The 17,269-nt window shown below is 45.9% G+C and overlaps 1 protein-coding gene and 1 pseudogene across 1 annotated transcript; both read left to right on the top strand.

Annotated features, from left to right (window-relative positions):
• The first annotated feature begins 7,641 nt into the window (after positions 1 to 7,641).
• Positions 7,642 to 8,481, top strand: LOC128069649 (melanoma-associated antigen B18-like). Its single transcript, XM_052662768.1, has one exon. The coding sequence runs from the start codon at positions 7,642 to 7,644 to the stop codon at positions 8,479 to 8,481; it is 840 nt and encodes a 279-aa protein (XP_052518728.1).
• A 4,190-nt stretch (positions 8,482 to 12,671) lies between these two features.
• On the top strand, positions 12,672 to 13,719 carry LOC128069648 (melanoma-associated antigen B5-like; annotated as a pseudogene).
• Positions 13,720 to 17,269: the final 3,550 nt, after the last annotated feature.

Here is a 17,269-nt window from a genome sequence, read left to right as displayed (position 1 = left end):
ATGGTGCCAAGGGGGAAAGGATTAGGGTGGGAGGAATTAGAATATTGGGATTGACACATACACACTACTGATACTATGTATAAAATAGACACCTGTTGCGAATATACTGTATACCACAGAGAACTCTCCTTAATTCACTGGGATGTCCTCAGTGCAGGGGAAATCCAAAGTGAGAGGATATATGTATATGTATATCTGATTACTTTTAGTATGGAATAGAAGCTAACAAAACATTGTAAAGCAACATACTGCAAGAAATATTAAAAAAAATAATAGAGTTAGACAAATACATTCTTTGTCTTTGCTGCCATTGACTCTAAACAGTGACTGTAAGTGTACTTTTATTTAAACATTCCTTGATTTTCCAAAGAACAGTGCAAAGTAAATCAGATTCTTTCCTTCATAGGCTGTTATTTAACACAGTGTTTTTACATGTTAACATGTACCTTACAAAATGTAAATGTCATACAAAAGAAACTAGGATTAATGACTTTATAAATTTCTCTTCTTTACTGTGTTTGTTTTTACTTTCCTAGTTAGTAGGGGAGAGCAAAACATGCCATCTCAAACTGTCTCTTTTGATACACAGGTCATTCTAACTGAAAACAATCTAGGCCAAAAGATTCAGAAAGGAACTTGACCTTGGGCCTAACTGCCTGAAAGAACTTAGACAAAGGTCCTGTTCCCTGAAGAGAACTATGACCAGAGATAGCTGCAAAGATTATGGGCAAGGTGTGGTGGCAAAATCTTGGCAGAGCCTCGGGATGAGAGTCCACTCTGTGGCCGGGAATCTCTGACTGGCACAGAAAACATTCGTTTACCAACATTCCCTTTTCCATCTCCCTGTGAACTGCCTTCCTATCCTTTCAAGTCCCAAACAACTGCCATTAACATTTCCTTTTGTCGTTGGCTCTGGGCTTTGGCCATGTTGATGAGTTATTCAGTTTTCCTGGGTCTCTCTCATGTCTATGTGTTATTATACTTTTATTTTATCCTATTCATCTGCCTCACATCAATTTAATTCTTCGACCACCCACAAAAACCTAGAAGGGCAGAGGGAAATTTCATCCTCCTGCATATTAGCTACATCTCACAGATTTCTTTCTGTGTTCAAAATCCTTAATGACGTATTCAATAACAAACTAATGGCTATGAATGTCATTAATGATTTTAGTCACATTGATATAAGAACATATTTCTTTATGTGTTTCTAATTTTCATTTATTTATTTACTGAACATTACCCCCGCCCAACAGAGGAAGAGTCAGTTTTCCTCATAGCCAGTCCCTCCCATCAACAAGCTTCCACAAGCCTCTTAAACTCATTCTTCAGAGGGCAGACAGAAGACCTACAATGCCCTATCCTCTAGAACGAAAACCACAATCACACAAAGCTAACCTAAATGATCCCGTGGATCACACCTTTGTGTAACTCAAAAGCTACGGGCCAGGATTTTTGCAGGGCCACCCAAGGCGGATGGGTCATGGTGGTGAATTCTAACCAAGTGCGGTCCACTGAACAGGAGAATAGCAAACCACTTCAGTATCGAGAACCCCATGAACATCAGAAAGGAAAAACAAATGATACCAGGAGATCATACCAGGGGGAGATACCTGAGCCCCGCAGGTCAGTACATGTCTAATATGGTATTGGGGAAGAGCCCAGTAATAGCTCCAGAAAGAATGAAGAGACTGGGCCAAAGTCAAAATGATGCTTAGCTGTGGATGTGTCTGGTGGTAAAAGTAAAGCTCGGTGCTGTAAAGAACAGTAGTACACAGGAACCTTGAATGTTAGGTCCATGAATCAATAGAAATTGGTTAAGCAGGAGATGGCAAGACTGTCAACATTTTAGAAATCAGACATTAACATGGACAGGAATGGGTGAATTTAATTGAGATTACCATTGTATCTGTGGGCAAAAATCCATTAGAAGAAATGGAGCAGTCTCATAGTCAAAAAAAGACTGCGCACTGCAGGTACTGGGTGCAGTGTCCACAAGGACAGAATGATCTTGGTTCATTTCCAAGGCAAAGCATTCAGCATCACAGTAATCCAAGTCTATGCTCCAAACACTGATGCCAAAGAAGCTAGAGTCCAGTGGTGCTATGAAGATGTACATCAGAGCCTAGAACTAACATCCCCCTAAAATGTCCTATTCATAATAGGGGACTGGAATGAAAAAGTAGGAAGTAAAAGGAATACGTCAATGATGTATATTGTCCCCCTGCTTATTTAACTTATATGCAGAGTACATCATGAGAAACGCTGGACTGGAAGAAACACAAGCTGGAATCAAGATTGCTAGGAGAAATGTCAATAACCTCAGATATGCAGATGACACCACCCTTATGACAGAAAGTGAAGTGGAACTAAAGAGACTCTTGATGAGAGTGAAAGAAGAGAATGAAAAACCTGGCTTAAACTCAACATTCAAGCAACTAAGATCATGGCAGCTGGTCCCAACACTTCATGGCAAACAGATGGGGACAAAGTAGAAACAATGGAAGATTTAAATTTCTTCTCCAGAATCACTGTGGATGGTGAAAGCAGCCATGGTGGTGGTGGTGGTGGTTTAGTCACTAAGTCGTGTCCCACTCTTGCGACCCCATGGGCTGTAGCCTCCCAATCTCCTCTGTCCCTGGGATTCTCCAGGCATGAATACTGACTTGGGTTCCCATTTCCTTCTCCAGGGGATCTACCTGACCCAGGAATTGACCCCAGATCTACTGCACTGCAGGCAGATTCTTTACCAACTGAGCTACGAGGGAAGCCCCAAATTAAAAGACACCATGAAATTAAAAGATGCTTTTTCTTTGCAAGAAAAGCTATGACAAACCTAGATCACATAATAAAAAGCAGAGACATCACATTGACAAAAGAGGTGTGTCCAGTGAAAGCTATGATTTTCCCAGGGGTCATGTGTGGATGTGAGTGCTGGACCGTAAAGAAGGCTGAGCACTGAAAAATTGATGCTGTTGAATTGTGGTGCTAGAGAAGACTCTTGAGAGTCCCCTGGACAGAAAGGAGATCAAACCAGTCATTCCTGAAGGGAATCAACCCTGAATATTCATGGGAATATCTGATGCTGAAGTTGAAGCTCCAAACTTTTGGCCACCTGATGGGAAGAGCCGACTCATTGGTAAAGACCCTGATGTTGGGAAAGATGGAAGGAAAAAAGAAAAGGAGGCAGCAGAGGATGAGAAGTCTGGATGGCATCACTGATTGTATGGACATGAGTCTGAGCCAACTCCAGGAGATGGTGAAGCATAGGGAGGCTGGCGTGCTATGGATCAAGGGGTCACAGTCAGAGATGACTGAGAAACTGAACAAAAGCAACAACACAGAACTGCAAACCAGCAAAAGTAAAATATATTGTAAGCAATGGACAAAAGTTAATAACACCATATTGATATGAGTTGCTCAGTTTTAACAAACAAACATGTATCAGTTGAACCAATCCAAGATGTTAATAACAGAACATGCTAAGCGGAGGAAGAGACTGGCTCTATAGGAACTCTGTACACTATCTGCTAAATTTTCTGTAATCCTAAATCTGTTCTTTAACAAAATGCAGATGCTCACAAGACAAGATGTTAACCACTCATCATGAAGAAATGCAAACCAAAGCTACAATGATGCATCACCTCACACCTGCCAGAAAGGCTATCATAAAAAAATCTGGAAACAATAAGTGCTGAAGTGGCATGGAGAAAAGGGAACCCTCTTGCACTTTGAGGGGGAATGTAAATTGATATAGACACTATGGAGAACAGTATGGAGAGTCCTTTCAAAACCAGAAATAAAACTACCCTATGACTCAGCAATCCCACTACTGGGCATACACACTGAGAAAGCCATGCGTGAAAACATTCATGGACTGCACTGTTTATTGCAGCACTATTTATAATAGCTAGGACAAGGGAGCAACCACCTCAACTTCCACTGACAGATGAATAGATACAGAAGGTGTGGTAGCTATATAAATGGACTATTACTCAACCATAAAAAGTCACAAATTTAAGTCAGTTGTAGTGAGGTGAATGCACCTAGGGTCTGTTACACGGAGTGAAGTAAGCCAGAAAGAGAGCAAAAAGGATTGCGTATTAACGCATTTATATGGAATCTAGAAAATGTCACTGATGAATCTACCTGCAGGGTAGGTATAGAGACACATGCAGAGAAAAGACGTGGACACAGCAAGGGATGGAGAGAGAGGGACAAACTGAGAGAGGCTGTGACGTATATGCACGGCCATGTGTACCAGAGATAGCTAGTGGGGAGATGCTCTGGAACAGACGTATATGCACGGCCATGTGTACCAGAGATAGCTAGTGGGGAGATGCTCTGGAACAGAGGCAGCTCAGACTGCTGTCCGTGACAACCTAGAGGACTGAGACTGGGGTGGTCTGAGGGATGCTCATGGAGGGGGATATATGTGTACTTATGGCTGCTTCATATTGTTGTACAACAGAAACTAACACACTATAAAGCAATTATCCTCCAATTAAAATTTTTCGTAAATGCTCTACTGATTCAAAATGTAGAAAAAATCTGGACAAGGACACATAGCCAGTACAGAGTTATATACAACAATGCCAAATGAATAAGAACAATGAAAACCAAAAGATAACATAAGAATTTATCCTCGAATTAAAACTCTTAGGAAACACACACAGGAAATATTCAAACATATAAAGAACTTCAGCTATCTCATATAAAATAGATCACCATAGCAATATCAAGACTCTGACCTGGAAGTATCAACAATTACTTAGGTCACGAAATAGGAAATACACCATAAATAAAAGCAACCATACAAAAATGTACCTACAAAGAAACCTCAGAACAATGTATGCATTCCACATAGAAGCAACAAAAAGAACTTCCTGACAGCCTTAGGAGAAAGAAGTCTCAAACAGAATAGTATGTTATGTGTATTCCTGAGGAGCACATATTGTAAGACTGTCAATGTTCCCTAACTCCTGTACAGATCTACTCCAGTCAGACCAGCTGAGACCACAATCAAACATGGGCTGCTGTTTCCTGTACCCAGAATAAACCATGAAAAACTTATAAAAGGAATAAAGACAACTATTAACAGGAGCAAAAACACAAAACTAAATAATTCCCGAGGCAAAGTAAGTCTCTAATGAACTTAACCATATGAGCGTCAAGGTGAAGGAGTACTCGGAGACTGACAACGGCTGTGCAGCCTACAAGGGAAGTAGACAACAGGATCAGTTGGAAAAGGCTTTAAAGTTCAGCCCTTGATTCTTCCACTGTGCCCTGGGGCCATGAATCGCTACAGCCTCACTGAAGGAATCTGAGGTAGCATCTCAGAGCTCCCGTGCCAAGACCATGTGGAAGAGAAGTTTGAGTTGGATGTGGCAGTATGGCCCAGAGGTCATGAAATAACCAGCACAAACTTTGCTACTGGATGACAACTGGCCCTTTTAAGTGATCACCTTAAAGGACTATCACACAGGGACTAAAAGAGAAAATGTAGTACCACAAAAGTTGTACCAAAGGACAGAAATTCACCTCAGAACTTTCGAGCAATGCCCCTGCAGTCGACTAAGCGCCCACAGTGAGAACCGTCAGGCTAAGGAGCCCCTTCACTTCTCTACTGGGATTGTGTGGGGCATGGCGGGGGACAGAGGTGGATTCATACCAGAAAGGGAAGGATTTCCAGGCCCTGCCAGCAGTCAATATGAAGATCCTGAGTGAGATGTGAGGGGTTCCACACCACAGAAGGCAGTCTCCCATCCTTCCCTCTCAGCTCATCTTACCTGCAGCAGCCATTTCCTGGAAACCTCAGGCAGAAGTGTCCAGAGGAGATGTACGTGCACTTCTCACCAGGAGTCTCGGGACGTGATGTCTTCGATGTGAGGCCTTGGCCTCAGGTCAGCAGATGGCACATAGTCCACCACCTACAGGGGACAAGGGAAGACACGGAGATTGGACGGAGCCTCACTCAGCCCAGAAGACGGGGCCCGAAAGTGCCCTCACTCATTCTCAGGAGCTCCAGGAAGCCAGTTCGGCCAGGCCAGAAACAATTCCTGCTGGGGTGCTGACGGAAGCTAGAGCCTGAGAGGGAGGCCCGTAGACTCCGCTCCGTACAGGGAAGGTCTCAGGATCTGCTGTGATTCAAGGAAAGGTGCACACGCCAATCCTCCGGGAAGCTCCCCCGGAACCCCGCCCACCCTGGCCCCGCCTCTGCTGTCCGCCTGGAACACAGAAGCACATGACAGGAAGTGACGACCACGCACACACGCTGCGGCTGCGAAGCCATCTTGGAGAGCTGCTGTCGTCTTAGAGAACTGCCGTGTAGGGTGCCCAGACGGAGGACTCCCAGGTCTCATAAGGTGTCCAAGTGTGAGGTGACGTGAAGTGCGGGGACACACGTCTGGCACGACCAAGCCTTTCCCTCTGAAAAGAGGGGGCCGGACATCCCCCGGCCACCCTGCCCCTGTTGTCCCCTTGAAGATTTGGGCCTGCATCTTAAGCCCCAAGTCCAGCCACGTCACCCACGTGATCTCCGAGAGGACAGCTTCAGTCCGTGGCTGGTGGACTCCAGTTCTGCTCAGTAGAGGGAAAGCCCCTAGCCCTGTAGCTAAAGGAGGGACCCTCGGGCGGTACTGACGGTCTCCCCAGCCCAGAATAGCGGCCATGTGATACCCCCAGCCCCCGCGACTTGGCCTCGGAGCATGCGGGTAGGATCCGGGCAGCTCTAACGGCTGCGGGGCACCCTCATTGCTATCTCGGATGTGGGACAGTGACGGAGGAGGGGACCTCGGTCCATGGCATTGGTAGCTGGTCAGTACAAGGAGGATGTCAGGGCTTAGGCGAAGCCAGGGTGAGGACCAGCCTCCCTGACACACGGGCCAATCAGGACCCTCCCCTGTGGTCAGCGTTTCCTCCTGGCCGCACAAGGGGAAGGGAGGCTGCGGTCTGAGTGGGGAGGTTAGAGCTTGCTTACGGAAGGGCGGGTCCCGGGACCCTTAGGTGGGAGGCTGAGTGCTCCCTCCTCTCCACCAGAGACACAGGGAAGGTGGCAGCATCAGCTTCAGAGCAGAAGAGGGATCGGGGCGGGTGCTAGGGGGTCATTCCCCGTTTTTCATCCTAACTCTGAATGTGAACTGAAAGGACATGCCTCCCCTGCCAGCCCCCACAGGCCCCCGTCTAACGCCCAGGCAGGGCTGTCTGGCTACGCCCCAGGGCTCGCTCTCACTTCCTCCTCAGGGGTCTCAGGGGACAGGCTGACTAGGAGAACAGGACACATGTGGGTCCTAGAGCAGTGGCCTCAAGGCCCCCTACAAAGCAGACTTGGTTTAAGCCGGGGACGACTCTCCCTGGTGATGATGCTCACAACATTTCTTTGTCCTTCCTCAAGGGGCCCTCGTTGCTTGCCTTCCTACTGCACGCCTGCCTGCGTTTCCTGACCTGTGTCATCATGCCTCGGAAGCAGAAAAACAAGCATCATTCCCGTGGGAAACGCCACCAGGTCGAGGGGGACACTCAGGAGGCCCAGGCCAGTGCTGCAGCCCCAGGAGAGGAGTGCCCCTCCTCCCCATCTTCTATCCCTCAAGGTTCTCCCCGGGCTCCCCTGCTGCTGGCGATCGCCAGGAGCTTGGTGGAGCCATGGCCCCTAGCTCTCCTGATGCAGAGGCTTCCTGTGCAGGACCTGATCAAGGTTCCCAGGGCCCCAAGGAGGAAAGTGCAGATGCCGCCCAAGCAGACCTGGTCGCTCGGGGCATTTGCAAAGATCCTCTGATGGGGAAGGCCAGCATGGTGGTGGATTTCCTGCTGGAGAGGTACACCAAGAAGGAGCCCATCACACAGAATGCCATGCTGAATGTCATCAGAAGGAAGTACAAGCAGCACTTCCCGGAGATCCTGAGCAGAGCCTCTGAGCGCGTGGAGCTGGTGTTTGGCCTGGAGCTGAAGGAAGTCGACTGCACCAGGAACATCTACGCCCTCGTCAACAAGTTCACTCTCGGGGTTGAGGAAGGTTCAAGTGATGAGGAGGAGCTGCCCAAGTCTGGTCTCCTCATGGCGCTCCTGGGCATCATCTTTATGAAGGGTAACCGCGCCACCGAGGAGGACATCTGGGATTTCCTCAATGTGTTGGGGATCTATGCTGGGAGGAAGCACTCCATCTTTGGGGAGCCCAAAAAGCTCATCACCAAAGATCTGGTGCAGAAGGGGTACCTCACCTACCGCCAGGTGCCCAATAGCGATCCTCCGCTCTATGAGTTCCTGTGGGGCGGGAGATCTTATGCCGAGACCAATAAGATGAAGGTGTTGGAAGTTCTGGCCAAAATCCAGGATACGGTCCCGAGTTCCTTCCCAGACCTCTATGACGAGGCTCTGAGACATCAGGCAGAGAGAGCAGGGCTGAGAGGCATTCCCATTTCTCCAGCTATGGCTGAGGCCAGTGCCCCTTCCAGGGCCAAGTCCTACAGTTCCTCCCACATCTAGGGAGGGGTCAGGGCACTTTGTCCCCTTTGTGTGGGAAGAGAACAGTCCACCTCCAAAATAGCGCAGGGTAGTAGGGGTGGGGGGAACAAAACCCATGTGTTCTTCACAGTTTTAAGTAGTATGGGAGTTCAGGTGCAGTTTTAACAAAATATGCATGTTTTCCTTTTATCCATGCGAATACTATCTAGTCAAAAATAGATGATTTCGGTAGGTAGGTAGAGGTGTTGTATACAATTTTTAAATATTACTACTCTTCATAAGGTTTATTTTGCTTCAGAATCTAGGTTTATTAATGTCATGGAGTCATGTTTACTGCTCTTAGGTTTATGACTAGGAGTTCGTCATCTGTAAACAAGCTGAAAAGACTTCAATATTTTCCCTGTGGTCCAGAATGAGGTAATATAGCATTGGAATAGGATTTTACTTGGAAATGTGTAAGAATCCTAGAGATAAATATTTGGGATCAGAAAGCTTTCAGAGTAAACACGGGTTTCTTCTTCATTTGTCTTATCTGTCCTCTTTCCTTGTAAAAGCTAATAACATGGACTTAGATTTGTGTAGCTTATTCAAACTGTATGACACTTAAATCATAATAAAATAGAGTCTTTGCTCATTATTTCTGTTTTCTGCCAAATGAATTGACCATCTTCTGTTTAGAAGGCTTTCTTATAGTACTGGGTTGGTAAAAAAATGAAGACCAAGCCACTGCCCATGGAATTTTGAGCCTAGCAGCAGGTACCATATACGGAAGGTGGTGAGCTAACTCTAAGGAATAAACAAAGCATAAATTTAAATGGGGGAGGTGTGGAAGAGGAGGTTCCAGCTGAGAGCAAGCATGTCTAAGTTACCTGATTAAGGCAGCATTGGGTCTTGGGAAACGTCTAGTTCCTCGGTGGGAGGTCATTTTCAGTCCAGATGCATGATGGGGTAGATGAAGCTGTGGGAGTGATGCCAGAACTCATATGGCTCTCAGAGGTGATGCTGTAAACCTGGAATATATCTCAACCATATGTTTACCATTATTTGGGGATATCCGAACACCACAGGGAATCTCAACATAGGGAATGGAAGGGGCCCTGTGCACTTGAGCCAGGCAAGTGAACACTCACACTACGTGTTTTCATCAAGAGCTGTCCAGAGAGTTTCTGAGAAATAAGGGTGATACCCATTGAAGCGAGATGCCAAGACGTCACTGGACTGTCTCTCTTTCTGGGATGGGAGCACCAGAACTTGCTCTGTTAAATGGGCAGTTTAATTAGGTTGTGTTTAGTGTAATTTGGCAAACTTCAAGGGTGGGCTCAATTTTTACTGTCAGTGGGATTAAATTAGGGTTGTTTTGGACAAAAAACAGCACCTGAGAGGGAAGTTGTTGGTCCTTGAGACAAATGAACTTGTACTTTCACCCATGCGGAGAAGATAACCCCAAACACATCCTAAAACAGGTGCTCAAATAGGGAAATACCGCTTAGTTTTACTTGCTTGGGAGCATTAGTGCTGATGTGGATTTGATTATTGTTTGGAGTTGCATATTCTCTAATATAGCCTGGAAATAAAATTATGTGATGGAAGTTTGTGATCATTCAGGGTCAAAATCACCTTCGTAATAACTGCCATTCATTCAACGTACCAAAGCTTGTCTCATACTGTGCCAGGTGATTTACATACATCACACATGTCTGTGGTTCTACACTACAGACTTTCAAACACAATTTGCAGATAAAGAAGCTCAAATTCAAAGCTCACAAATGATAGGAGCTGGACTGAACCCCGGCACTGAATTCCTCCAGAGCCTGTACTGTGCCACTCCTCCAGGATGAGGCCAACCTTGCGTCACTTCCTCTTTGTGAACATTAGTCAAAAGAGGTATTTCACATGCTAAATAGCAGAATTTCATACCCCAAACACGATTTTGGAATAAAAAGCTCCAGAAATAACAAAAATATTAAAAGTAAAGTACAAATAAAGAAGGAGACAGCATTCAGTGACAATTTATCTACAAAGGAAACATCAGTAAACCACAAAAGATCAGGGATGCACAAAATCATTTAATTCAGCCCCTTCCTTTCAGAGAGTAAATCTGTTAAGAGTGAAGGTTCTATAAGAGGCTGTGTCTGGTCAGTGAAGAGAAGGAAGACATCACCGTGTTTTCTCTGATAGCACACCACCTATGCTGGGGCCCCCTCCAGGACGGCAGCTTCCCCAACACTCCTGGGTCTCAAGCCATTGTCTGTGAGATTTGGTGCAGGCAGGCTAAGACTTTTCAAAGATGTGGCATTTCCCAAGAAGTCTTTCATAGAAGAGACAGGAGTCAAGGTAAAGACAGATGAATGAGGAACTGAAGTCACAGAGAAGACTGGCCTGTGTCTGCTCTCAGAAGGCCAAGACAGGGCTGCCAGGCTGCACATTCCCTCACTTTTCTTCAGGGCTTGCAAGGACATGGTCTTTGCTCTACATGGGTCACCTCAGGCTGAAAGAAAGTGGAAATCCAGAGTCCCCCAGGAGTCAAGGTGAGACACCTGAGTCAGGTCATACCCCTACACTGAACACAGAGGGCCCCAAGAAGCCTGAATCCTGATGTCATCCCTAAAGGCACAGGTAGGAGCAGACTCGTGTGGCATTCCCAGACTTTCCCTTTCTGGCAATACAGGGATGGAGGAGCTTAGTCTGAGGAGAGCTCCCTTATGTAAACAAAGGAGCCCCACACCCTGCCAGGAGTCACCCTTTGGACGTATGAAAGCCCCTGACCTCAGAACTCTGAGGAAACCGCACAGAACCCTGCCCTTCCTGGCATCCCTTGGATACCTGCTCATTGTTGACATGACATGCCCATTTCCTTCTATGATGTCACAAGGGGGGTTGGGACATGGTCCCAGGGGTATAGCCTAGGGCCAGCAGTCGGATTATTTCCAGGTTTTCCAGAAACCAACTGAATACCCTGAAGACAAAGGGAACCACACACCCCATCACCGTATGATTCATCTCATCCTCTGCACCTCAGAAGACCAAGGATGGGTATGGACGGATGAGGAGAATCTTACTTTCTCCTAGGGGTCTCATGGAGATGCTTGCCCTACTATAGGAAAGTATAGTAGTAGAAGGGGTGGACCTAAGGGGAAGGGAGGGTAGAATTTCAGGCGACAACAGAGGTCAAAGCAAGGACTGAGGGATCATCTACCAATAAAAAGAAGTGATAATGAATCCAGCCCTGTTCCTTATAGCCCTTGAAGAACCAGGACAGAGCTATCAAGCTGAAGTTCCACCAACATTTACTTATAGCAGGTGTGTTGGAGGTGAAACCCTTAGTATGAAGGTGCAGATACCATTCCAAGAAGGGGGTGGGGACACCAGGCCCTATGGGGAACAAATGGCAGCTGCTGCTGCTGCTAAGTCACCTCAGTCATGTCCGTCTCTGTGCGTTCCCATAGATGGCCCCCATGAGGATCCCCTGTCCCTGGGATTCTCCAGGCAAGAACACTGGAGTGGGTTGCCATTTCCTTCTCCAATGCATGAAAGTGAAAAGTGAAAGTGAAGTCGCTCAGTCGTGTCTGACTCAGCGACCCCATGGACTGTGGCCCACCAGGCTCCTCCATCCATGGGATTTTCCAGGCAACAGTGCTGGAGTGGGGTGCCATTGCCTTTTCCGGGGGAACCAAAGGAAGCACTCTTAATTCGTGTTGAGGACTCCAGAGGCAGGGACAGAAAACTTCCCAGTGCGCACTCAGTACTGGGTGATAACTACTGACTGAGGTGATGTGGTGAGGACCTCTTCACTTCTCAGAAATCCCAGGGAGCTTTGTGATGCCAACTACAGAACAGCAGAGGCAATAGGTCCTATAATTGGCCACTAGTTGGGTTGGTGGTCTTGAATGTGAAATAACAGATGCCTCTGTGTAGGAGACTACCAGCCCCTTCTGTCACCCCAGCATGCCTGAGGCAGGGGTAGCAGGATGCAGCCTAAAGATCACTCTAATTTCCTTCAATATGTTTCCCAAAGGACAGGCTGATTAAGAGAATAGGAACCCTGGGGGTTTTCAGAACAGTGCCCTCAAGAAAACCACAAATGTAGCCTTCCTGATAACCAAGGTGGTATTCCCCTGCTGCAGTGCACACTCAATCTTCGTCATCCTGTGGGCCCTTATCACCTGCCCTCCTACTCACACTTCTAATCATTGTCCCCCAGAGCAGTCATCATGCCTCGAGGTCAGTCTCATAAGCTCTGCATCCGTGAGAAACGCCACCAGGCCCGATATGAGCCCCAGAGTCACAAGGGAGTTCAGCCCACTGCAGTAATGGAAGAGCTTCCCTCTACCTCTTCTCTTTTAGAAGATAAGTCACAGAGCTCATCAGCTACTGGGTCAAATGGCACTTCCCAGGGGTCTTTGGAAGCCCCATCTACTACCAGCACTTTTTCCACAACTGCTGACCCAACATCTGATGAAGAAGATACCAGTCAAGATGAGGAAGATTCACGTTCCTCATCTTCTACCGAAAACACCTACTGTGATACTCTGAACAGCATGACAAGTTTGTTGGAGCAGTTCCTTCTGTGTAAGTATAAAATGAAGCAGCCCATCATGAAGGAAGACATGCTGAAGATTATCCACCCAAGATACCATGACCGATTTGCCGAGATTCTCAAGAGAGCCTCTGAACACATCGAGGCTGTCTTTGCAGTTGACTTGAAGGAAGTTGACTCAACCATCCACTCCTATGACCTCGTCAGCAAACTGAACCTGCCCAACAATGGGAGGGTGTGGGATGGTAGGGGCTTACCTAAGACTGGTCTCTTGATGACAGTTCTGGGCGTGATCTTCGTGAAGGGTGACTGTGCCACTGAGGAAGACATCTGGAAATTCTTGAATATGATGTGAGTATATGCTGGGAGAAAACACTTCATCTACGGAGAGCCCAGGAAGCTCATCACCAGAGACTTAGTGACGATGAAGTACCTGGAGTGCCCTCAGGTTGCCCACAGCGGATCCTCCACGTTACGAGTTCCTGTGGGGCCCACGAGCCCATGCTGAAACCAGCAAAATGAAAGTCCTGGAATTTTTGGCAAAAGTCAATGATACGGTCCCCAGTGCCTTCTCAATACAATATGAAGAAGCTTTGCGAGATGAGGAGGAGAGAGCTCGAGCCACAGTTCCAGCCAGGCCTGGCACCACTGTCCCTTCCAGGCATGATCCACTGCCACGTCCAGCAGCTTCTCCCACCCCTACCGAAGATGAAGACTTTTAATAGATCATCCAGATAAGAAAATGTGACATCAAAATAGGGACTTTTGCCAAAATGGGAAGCAATCCCGCAATCAAACTGCTGGGACAATGGAATGAAAAAATAAAATGAAAAAAGTTTCAAAACATGATCAACCTTGATTGTTCTCCATCTTTTCGGTCTTCTGTTTTGTAAAACTAAATCATTTATACCTCGATATACTTCGTGAAAAATGCAGGAGGTATTAAACCTTACAAAGTTAGACCTCTTACTGTCTTCATTTATTTTTTGAGCACCTGCTCTTTCAAAGGCTCTATGTTAGTTCTGGTGAGGCTAAGATCAAGACCTAGCCTATCCCCATACAACTTTAGAAAGAAGGAGCTGCAATCACGTAACCAAGATCTTGAGATAGCCTTTAGGAATGACAGGAAAGTAAAAAGACTATCCAGGAAGAAATCGCTACCCGGGGTAACTTACGGATCTGTTAGGCTCTCCACAACAAAACCCCACAGAATGGGTGGCTGAAACAAAGGAAATTTATTTTCTCAGAGTTCTAGAGGCTGCAAGTCCAAGATGAGGGCTGGTTTACCCTGAGGCCTCTCCCCTTGGCTGTCAGGTGGCTACCCTCTTCATTGGCATTCCTTTTGAGTGCATATATCCCTGGTGCCTCCTTTTGTGTCTCAATTTGTTCTGATAGTTTCACTGGGTTATGGCCCACACTAATGACTTCATTTTAACTTAACCATCTCTTTAAAGACCTTATTTCTAACTACAGTTGCATTCTGAAGTACTCTCAGTTATGACTTCAATATGCATTTTGGAGGGGACACAATTTGGCCCCTAACAGACAGAAATCTAAGGTGCCTCTGCTCTTATCTCAATGCAGGAGATTCCCGTGCACAGACTGGTATTCTACGCACATCATCTCCAGGGAGTTTCTGAGATGTGAGAGTGAAATCCCTTGGGGTGTGTTGGGAAGAAAGACATTCCTCCCTTTATCCCTTTTGAATACTTGTGGTTAGACCACTAGTAAACTTGACACAAGACAGGGTAACAGGAGACAAAGAGACAAATTGCAATTCATGTGCACAAGAAGTGTCATAGAAATGGGACCTAAGAAGTGGGCAAAGCAGGCAGCTTCTTTATTTAGTAGACAACAAAACAATTTGTGAGGAAACGACAGGACAAATCCACTTAGGTGTAAGGTACTCAACTAGTAAGGAATCTAAACAGAATCTGTACCCAGGGTAGTAAACTAAAGACTTAACAAGGTTTGTGGATACAGGCTTCTCTGCTTGAACTGCCTATTTCTGGTTAGAAGGGTTTCCCTCTGCCTCCAGATGCAGGCAGTACATCCTTCATATGAGATGTATTTCCTGCTCTCAGGGAAGCAGAAATTGGGGGGCAGCGGAATGTCCCTCCTCTGTTGGCTGTTTCTTAAGTAACTTGAATTCAAAATAATCAATGCCACTGTGGTATATTTGGGGACAGAGTGCCCTAAGCCTTAACAGGTCCCTCCTCTGAAACTTGCCTGCAAGTCTCACATGATAAAAGCTGATCTGGTCAAAGTGGAGAGAGAGAATGGACTAGTGGAGTCCTCCATTTCATGGCAGCAGTTGCATAAATCTGAGAGCAGGTCAGTTCATTTAAAGAGCGGTATCACATTTCAATAGGTGGTGATGCAGGTGGGCTCCCAAAGCCAGGCCTGGGGTGCAAGCAGTATCAGGTAGTTATTAATAAGAGGCATTTCTATGGAAACAAAAGAAAAGCAGACGTTAATGATTGGAGCTGGTTATAAACCAGTTTCTGAGCCCAGGGCATAGTCAGTGAAGAAGTTTTCTAGGTGTCAGGATTGAAGCAACTATTGCAGTTTGAAATGTCTCTATCACAGTTAGCAATATCTCTGGGTGATCAGGTTAACTTTTTGAGTGGCTCGTACAGCAACAGGCATGAAGTCTATTTGAACATGAGCTGTTGTGACAATTCCCCTGATCTTTGCATCAGGTCATCTAGCTTCACGTTGCAAGACTTCAGGAAAATGGCAATGTTAGTTCTCAGTGATTCAAGTCAAAGAATGGGAGAGGGAGCAGATCAAGATGGCAGAGGTGTATCACTCGGAGCTCACTGTCTCCCCACAGACACATCAAAAGGATGGGAGAAATTGGGAATTTTAGTAAGAAAGTCGCAGCTAGATATGAGTGGATACCATAAAAATTCAGGATCCAACACAGTTTGCAGGTAAATAATAATACTTCAAGGAAAACGTAATATCATTAGAACCTAATATCCACACATGTGTAGTACACCTTCTATGGAACCATTTTTTGCTGTCTATCATCTCCCTCATTTCTACCAAAGACAGGAAAACTAAGACCTAATTTGTTTGCAAAGGAAGTCTACATTCAATTAACTTGCCTGATTATTTATCTAAGTACAGTAAGAATAACGATTTGCCATATAGGTGCTTTTAAATCTGCTTTGCTGGAATGGTTTATAAGGAGTCTCCAGAAGGAAATTATAATAGCCTCTTGACTTGTTGTCAAACTTAGAGATCTGGATGAATTCTTCTCTTCCTGAAGTCCCCAAAACATCCTAAAGTTCCTGTCCCTGCCAGAAGTGATTTTCCTTAATCACTTGGTAAGGCTGATGGGAATTCTGTCAGCAAGTTCCCAGGCTGTTTTTCCAATGGGGTTTTATGGCTCCATGGAAAAAGCAAGAGAGTTCCAGAAAAACATCTATTTCTGCTTTATTGACTATGCCAAAGCCTTTGACTGTGCGGGTCACAATAAACTGTGGAAAATTCTGAAAGAGATGTGAACACCAGACCACCTGACCTGCCTCTTGAGAAACCTACATGCAGGTAAGGAAGCAACAGTTAGAATTGGACATGGAACAACAGACTGTTTCCAAATAGGAAAAGGAGTACGTCAAGGCTGTGTATTGTCACCCTGCTTATTTAACTTATATGCAGAGTCCATCATGAGGAACCCTAGGTTGAAAGAAGCACAAGCTGGAATCAAGATTGCTGGGAGAAATATCAATAACCTCAGATATGCAGATGACACCACCCTTATGGCAGAAAGTGAAGTGGAACTAAAAAGCCTCCTGATGAAAGTGAAAGTGGAGAGTGAAAAAGTTGGCATAAACCTCAACATTCAGAAAACGAAGATCATGGCATCTGGTCCCATCACTTCATGGGAAATAGATGGGGAAACTGTCGAAACGGTGTCAGACTTCATTATTTTGGGATCCAAAATCACTGCAGATGGTTACTGAAGCCATGAAATTAAAAGACACTTACTCTCTGGAAGAAAAGTTATGGGCAACTAAGATAGCATATTGAAAAGCAGAGACATGAGTTTCCCAACCAAGGTCCACCTACTCAAGGCTATTGTTTTTCCAGTGGTCATGTATGGATGTGAGAGTTGGACTGTGAAGAAGCCTGGCTGAGCACTTAAGAATTGATGTTTTTGAACTGTGGTGCTGGAGAAGACTCTTGAGAGTCCCTTGGACTGCAAGGAGATCCAACCAGTCCATTCTGAAGGAGATCAGCCCTGGGATTTCTTTGGAAGGA

This window comes from Budorcas taxicolor, chromosome X (assembly GCF_023091745.1).
Source record: "Budorcas taxicolor isolate Tak-1 chromosome X, Takin1.1, whole genome shotgun sequence".
NCBI lineage: Eukaryota > Metazoa > Chordata > Mammalia > Artiodactyla > Bovidae > Budorcas > Budorcas taxicolor.
The sequence above is the reverse complement of the archived record's forward strand: the minus strand, read 5'-3'. Positions and strand labels throughout refer to the sequence as shown.

Excerpts from the sequence above, each read along its gene's own strand:
- LOC128069649 (XM_052662768.1), top strand. The coding sequence starts at position 7,642 with ATGGCCCCTAGCTCTCCTGATGCAGAGGCTTCCTGTGCAGGACCTGAT.